Source organism: Macadamia integrifolia, chromosome 13 (assembly GCF_013358625.1).
Source record: "Macadamia integrifolia cultivar HAES 741 chromosome 13, SCU_Mint_v3, whole genome shotgun sequence".
In the NCBI taxonomy this organism is placed as follows: Eukaryota; Viridiplantae; Streptophyta; class Magnoliopsida; order Proteales; family Proteaceae; genus Macadamia; species Macadamia integrifolia.
In genome coordinates, this window is record NC_056569.1 from 7263736 (window position 1) to 7271555 (window position 7820).

At 40.0% G+C, this 7820-nt stretch overlaps 2 protein-coding genes across 2 annotated transcripts; both read left to right on the forward strand.

Annotated features, from left to right (window-relative positions):
• The first annotated feature begins 3179 nt into the window (after positions 1–3179).
• On the forward strand, positions 3180–4116 carry LOC122060015 (probable calcium-binding protein CML16). Its single transcript, XM_042623136.1, has one exon. It carries the CDS (start codon positions 3405–3407, stop codon positions 3912–3914), a length of 510 nt encoding a protein of 169 aa, XP_042479070.1. The 5' UTR covers positions 3180–3404; the 3' UTR covers positions 3915–4116.
• Positions 4117–5394: 1278 nt separating this feature from the next.
• On the forward strand, positions 5395–6687 carry LOC122058963 (pentatricopeptide repeat-containing protein At3g62890-like). Its single transcript, XM_042621681.1, has one exon. It carries the CDS (start codon positions 5395–5397, stop codon positions 6685–6687), a length of 1293 nt encoding a protein of 430 aa, XP_042477615.1.
• The last annotated feature ends 1133 nt before the right edge of the window (positions 6688–7820 follow it).

The window sequence follows — 7820 nt, forward strand, 5'->3', positions numbered from 1 at the left end:
CACTCGATCGACTTTTCCGTCACCGTTCTTTTGTGTTGGCCCCTTGAGGGACTTGAACGGTTTCCTATAGCAATATTTATTAACTAATATCTTAAAATTTGGTGGATAATCACTACTTGTAGTTGCCTTTATAATATTATTTGGTATTCAAACTTTACTTCTAGTTGCCTTAATAATTTAATCGGTATTCCAAGTTCCAAATATCTCATCGACCAATTTCCTATTTTTACTATAACAATAAAAAGCATACTCATTGTAGGGTTGGACAAATGAGGATACTCATCAAGTTCTATCCTTTGGTCCATTGCTTAGTATAGCACACCAATCTGGTAGCGACACTTGGTGAGTGTCCAACAGAGGCCAAGCTAACCCTATGCAGGAACAACCTGTGAATTAAAGGAGTTACCTATGTGTGTTGATCGAACTCCAACAGAGGCCGAGCTGACCCTCCCCCGAGACTGAACTACGACCACAAGGAATTGCCTACATATGCTTAGCAGACTCCAATAGAGGCTGAGCCGATCGGTAGGCTCAGCTCAAAAGATGTCACTAAGAGATCCACTTTGCTGATACGAATCCTAACTGAACAAGTCAATACAATCATAAAATGAAATCCTCTGAGAGATCACCTATCAAGAATGAACTACCTACTAATATGTCACTCCTTACCACATTCTCACTCGATCGACTGCCTAAAAATACCTAGCTCGACTCTCCTTTGACTGTTCTTTTGTGAAGGTCGCTTGAGAGAATAAGAACGGTTTTTTGAAGAAAAAATCACTAACTACCATCTTAAAATATAGTGGATCATCATTACCTAAACTTGACTTAATAACATTTGTTGGCATTCCAATTATCTCACCCACCATTTTCCTAACGTCATCCTTGGAAATCTCTTTTCCAACCATTGATATGATGAGGTGGGAAAGAAATTCTTCACCGTTTCCCACCTAATTGGGTTAACTCTATTATGTAATGTGTATGGTTTTTTTTTTTTTTACCAAGGTGTCCGGGGTGTAATGTGTACGTCAGTTAGCCTTGCCATATTGATCAATGGATCACTTACTACCCCTTTTTTACCTAAATGTGGCCTACACCAAGGTGATCCTCTCTCACAATTCTTAATTATTATCTGCCCTAAAATACTTGTTACTATTTAAATAAAACAATTGAGGCTCATCATCTACTTCCCTATCAAGATCTTTGATATCATCTTTCAGGGGCAATAATTGTTCATATACGAAGTATCAATCGCTCACCAAATAAGCATTATGATACAATCATATGGGGATCTACTCCTATTGGGATTCCTACTCTTTCTTCTATTTGTAATCAAACTTAACCCTTTTCAAAGTTTCCTCCTGATCAAGATATTCCCCCCCCCCCTTTTTTTCTATTATAGTTTCTTCAGAGTATGAATCAAGAAACATTGCCCTATAAAACTCAAAACATACCTTCCATTTTGGCTATGGGGCATATGGAATGCCCGGAATCATTATCTGTTAAAATCAACTCCTTTTTCCCTGCTTCAATTGATACTTTTTTCTAATTCCTTCCTTACTAATGAGTACCTCACTATCCATTCTCAAAACACCCAACCTTCTCTTTCATGTTCTCTTAAAATGGCGTCCCCCCCTACAAGGCTTTCTTCAAATCAACATGGATGGTCTGCCAAACCAAATTCCGGTCATGCTGGTACTGATGGCCTTATACATGATAGTATTGGCACTATCAGATATTTTCTTGGAATATATTGGCATTACAACCAATTCGGTGCTGAAATTGGGGCCATGTGCACACGACCTTATCTTATGCAGTTACTGATCATGGGCTCCAAAATATTTTTATCCAATCCAATTCACCAGGGAATAAAAATTGTCATCTACCTTGGAAATACAATACAACATTGTGTCTATGACATTCTCCAAGATGATGTAAATGGATTCCTCCTACATTGTAGACTTTTGCTTATAGTATGAATAAAATCTTTTTTTTTTTTTTTTTTTTTTTCTAAAGGTGGGTATTCAGGCCTTCGGCCTGACTAGTCCCGTGGGCCTATACTGACTCCATAACGACATGGATCAAGTCGTATCGGGGTTAATGAGAACCATTCAAATTTCATCGAAAGTAATGAAGAGTACTAAAAGTGAAGAATACTAAACACCCCATGTGAGTAGCCCCAAGGAGATAAGTGGAGTCGAACTTAGAACCATACGTTTCTTGAGGCAAAGGTCTCTTACCAACTCCTCTACTCCCTTGGGGTTATATTATGAATAAAATCAACTTTCTTTCTTTTGTCCAAAAACAAAATAGGACAAAGTTTTCTGTCTGAGAACGATGGCTAGCACCACAAGCACATGCGCAATGACCACCATGCCTCTCCTGGGGTGTATGCCCCTGTGTCTAGGCGTATGGTCGCTCTTGAACAAAAAACATTTGCCCAACAAAATATATATTTCACTAAATTTAATTGATTTTTCCTTTAAATTACAAATCATGAGCTTCACTTCCTATGAGGAGAGGAATTTCTTGGACAATGGAGGACCCCATCACAACAAAATTTGTCATTATCTCGACGAAGCCATAGAGATGAGTCTTCCCTGCCATTTAGATGCTCACAATGATCATGTGCTGATACAAGGGCTACGGGTACACGATCAGACATCGATCTCCGGCCATTTTTAAGCTATTTGTTTGCTTGTGTTTACACCTAGACACAAGAAAGACAGAAAATATCATGTTGCATTACCTCCCACCCTGTACACTAAAGATGTTTTCACACTTCTCATTAATCTCATATCGATGCAATGACTGCACAAACAGATAGGGTTATATTAATTTCAGAAATATAGCCGCTCTATCAGGACTATTTATTAGCAGAGGCATCAAGTGCGTAGTAATGATGTAAAGGCTGGGGATCATTATCTTTCTCAAGTGGATATTCATCCAATGCAGAACCAACCAGGAAAAAAGCACAGGCTCCAATCAGGCGTAGGGTGATCTTTCTGGCCAACCCCGTGACGTGACCGAAATTGACTTTCTTTTCCCCCATAATGAAATAGACAACAGGACTTCTCTATTGACTCATTCATTAAAGTGGGCCCTCCCAATTCCCACTCCTAACGACCCCTAATAATTTTCACCGACGCGTTTTCTCTATTTCCATCATTCCAACTCCCATTAAAACGACAAAAGCGCAACCCCACCATTTTTAACAAACCTCTCTCTCTCTCTCTCTTTTATGTTTTCTTCCTCTCTCCTTGAGCTTCTTACACCACCACCGCCGGCGCCACCACCACCACTTCCTCCTCCCTCTGCTTCTCTTCTTAAGCTACTTCCACCACCACCTCCTTCCCTTATCATCATCGTCGTCATAAAATAATTGACGAAGCTGCGTGATCTCCATGAGTTCTACAACAAATCAAGCCAATCAACGGAAACAGCTGAGAGAAATTTTTGCCCGGTTCGACATGGATTCCGATGGCAGCCTTACACTCCTTGAGCTCGCAGCACTTCTACGGTCTCTTGGAATCAAGCCAACGGGGGACCAGATTCATAACTTGTTAGCTAACATGGATTCTAATGGGAATGGGTCAGTGGAATTTGAAGAATTGGTCAATGCAATATTGGTCCCAGATCAGATGGAGCAGCAGGAGGAGGAGATATTGATCAACCAGGAGCAACTCTTAGAGGTATTTCGAACTTTTGATCGCGACGGCAATGGATATATAACTCCGGCGGAGCTCGCCGGCTCAATGGCTAAGATGGGTCACCCTTTAACTTATAGAGAGCTCACAGAGATGATGCGAGAAGCTGATAGTAATGGTGATGGTGTCATCAGCTTCAATGAATTTGCCACCTTAATGGCTAAATCAGCCACTGATTTCCTTGGCCTCACCAGCTCTTTCTTTTAGCTCTTGGAACTGATGATCTCTCTCTTTGTTTGGAATTTGAAATGTTTTTCTAGGGTTCTAGTTGTTTTTTTTTTTGTTAGAATCTTCTTTAAATTCTTGATAGGAATTCCATGTAAATGATGAAAACATGAATCCATGTTACTAATCCCTGTTCTTACTTAAAACAACATATTGGATCTAAATACATCAGGTCTTTGAGAAATTTTCAAGCTCTAGCAGATAGAACCAAACTACTTTTCAAAGAGGATATTATTCCATCTAGTGTGGGACCTTATTTTAATTACTTGTTTTTATAGTCTGATTTACTCGAGCATCTTCATTGAGACAAATAATAATGTTTGATTATTAGATTATTTTTTCTCACTTCATTTAAACAAATATATATATTTTTTTAAATTTATAGGAGAAAGTTGGGCACACCACTAGTTTTCATAGAACTAACGGTTCAATCAATATGGGTTTGGGATGAAGAGGACATAGGGGTCATTTTCACAAGGGAGGAAGTAGGGGTGTCAAAAAACCCACTCAACCCAAATCCGCCCTAACCTGCCTTGAGCTTGAACAGCTCCTGGGATGAGATTTCAACCCACAGGGTGTGCTAGGGTTGAGAATATCATGCCTGAGCTGGGTTTGGCTAGGCTGAGTTGAGCTATCAACCCAACCAAACCCAACCCAATCTAACCTAACCCTGTATATTAAGTACATAATAATATAAATATGTTAATAATTATAAATTGATACTTATAGAAAATGTCTGCAAAAAGTCTTTCGTCATCCAAAATCTACAAAAACCTTGGTCTTTGGCCTCTGCAATCCATCGAGATCAAGCGACCAAGTTACTGATAGTTATGGGTTGGGTTGGGCTAAACCCGGCCCAATCAAGATCCATTAGGGTTGGGCTGGGTTGGGCCTACGCTGAGATATCCCAACCCGACCTAGGGCAGGGTTGGGCTTGGGTTGAATTAAGAGACCTTGGAATTCAATTGGGATTTAAAAAAATCCAGTCCAACGTGGCCCATTGATACCTCTAGGAGGGAGAGAGTGATGCAAGTTGGGCACCCTAACAACATACCTAGGCTTTTCCCTTAATTCTATTATGGGAACTGATACAAGTAATCGATCTAGATCAATCAGGGATTGGGGATCAATCTTAGTCGATACCAATACTTAAAACCATGCTCCTCATTCCACAAGTTATGGCATGTTCGTAATTGGAGACATGTTTTGTCCCCAATTGCATACTCATATTATAAGATTGATATTTCCTTTTTTGGTGAAAAAAAGCTAATTATAAGATGAAAGATCACTTATCCTACATGATCACTCACGTAGTCACATGCCTCAACCTCATAGGATCATACTGAGACATTACAACCCCATCAACTGTGCGATCAAAATTCCCAACGACTCCTCTATCTTTACATGGAACACAGCCCTCCGAACCTCATCTCCCCACCATGCTCTCTCTCTCTATTCTCACATGCTCCAGTCCACCGTTGTTCCAAACAAATTCACATTCACTTTCCTTCTCAAAGCCACCAACAGGATCTCAGCGCCTCATCAAGGGCTTCACCTACATTGTCATCTCATCAAATTCGGCTTCGGTGCCGACCCTTTTCTTCAAAGTTCTCTTATTGGCATATACGCCAATGCAGGTCTGGTTAAAATCGCTCAACAAATGTTCGATAAAATTCCTTACAGGGACATAGTGTCATGGACCTCTCTTGTCTCGGCTTATGCCAAGTGTGGGCTTCCTGATGATGCACGGCGAGTATTCGATGAAATGCCTGAACGAAATGCTGTGTCTTGGGCAGCCGTTGTCTCGGCCTATTCTCAAAGTGGTCGTCACAAGGAAGCATTATTAGTGTTCCGTAATATGCGTAGTGCTGGAGTTGAACCTACTGAGGCTACACTTATCTCTGTCCTCGCATCTGCAGCCCAGCTTGGTGCTCTTGAAGAAGGGAAGTGGGTGCATGGCTACATTGACTACAATGGAATTTATTTGACTGCCAGTCTTGGCACTGCACTGCTTAATATGTACGCTAAATGCGGTTGTATCGATGACGCGATTCAAATTTTTGCGGGCATGCCTTTGCGGGATTCTCTTGCTTGGACTGCAATGATTTCAGCACTTGCCATGCATGGAAAAGGAGAGAAAGCACTTGCTCTGTTTGATGAAATGCTCAGACTAGGATTGCAACCTGACCATGTCACCTTCGTCGGTGTTCTAAGTGCATGTAGTCATGCTGGGTTGATTGAAGAGGGTCTTTATCATTTTAAGTATATGAAGAAAGTGTTTAGGATTTCCCCAGAAGTGGAGCACTATGGGTGCATGGTTGACATTCTTGGGCGAGGTGGGCACATTGAGGAGGCATGGCATTTAGTCCGGACCATGCCCATGGAACCTGACAATCTGGTTCTCAAGAGTCTTCTTAGTGCTTGTGCTAGCTATGGTAGGGTGGAGCTTGCAGAATGGGCTGCTAAGAAGCTTATCCAGTTAGACCCAAATAGTGGTTCTCCCTATGTGCTGCTAGCAAATGCCTACGCAAGCGTCGGTAGATGGGCTGATGCCGGTAGAGTGCGAAAGATGATGAGAGAACAAGGCGTCACAAAAACACCGGGGTGTAGTTTGATCGAGATAGATGGTGTTATTCACCAGTTTGTGGCTGGAGAAAATGAAGAACACTCACAAATTAGGGAAGTTAAGTCTTTGTTGCATGGAATGAGCAAGCTTTTTAGATTAAGTTGTAATGCACCAACTTTAGATGCATAACTAGTTGCAACAAAACTTTTCTTTCTGCAAATATCTCTATTTGCCTAGATTGATCTCCAGAAAGCAATTCTGAAACCCATCACCCTGTGTGGATATGCTACAAGATAATGAATAATTCTCAAAGAACTCTGTTAATTTATTCTGATTTTTAGTACATTTGATTGCTTGATGTTTAGACCATTATTCATGAATGAATTGTAATTGCTGAATTTAGTTTAGAGGATTTGCTTCTGCGATTCAGATTCTTTATTCAAGCAATGGTGTTTATTGTGATTTGGGTTGTACCGATAATAACCTATAACTGGCTAAACTAAGCATGTTAAGCGAATGCGAAAAACGATAGTGATTGGCAAGATAAGTTGTAACTAGGACGAATTGCAATTATCATTGTGTGGTGTCATTAGGCTTGTAATTGTAATAAACCGTAAGTGTGCGCCAGAAGTTAATTAATAGGCTCAGTGTGGATTTGAAACCTGAAGGCAGTTTTCTCTTAACATTTTCTTGTCCTTCAATCAATGTTTATTTGTTCATTAGTTCGCAGTCTATTTTCAATTGTATTCTAGATAGTTATTTTTGAAATCACTTTACATCATCTTAAGTAATTTAGCCTTTCAATTCCCCGATCCCTTCTTACCATTTTTCTAGCAGTAATTTAGGATTTAATTTTGATACAATAATGACTCAGTCAAATTTTGGAACCGTTGACGGAAACCGAAAAGTTTTTCTTTCTGCAAATACCTCTATTTGCCTAGATTGATCTCAGGAATACAATTCTGAAACCCATCACCCTGTTTGGATGTCCTACCAAATAATGAGATTTTCAGAGAAATATTAACAACTCTATCCTTCTTAACATGAAATCCCAGCTCTCTTGATATGAGAGGAGAAAAATCATGACAAAGTTCTTAAGGATTATCACATCCTACAATGCAATCCTTTGCAGGATTGTAGAGATATCAGATGTGAAAGCATTACTTTGTATCTCTATAGTTCTTTTGTACTTATTTTTTTAAGTATGGGCTTGTCCAAATCGAACCTTCTGTCTTTTCAGTAAAAATAAATAAAAAATTATTTCTGCCTTGCTTTCCCACACCCTTCTTGTTCCTGTGACTGCTTCCTTTTCAATGAGTTCA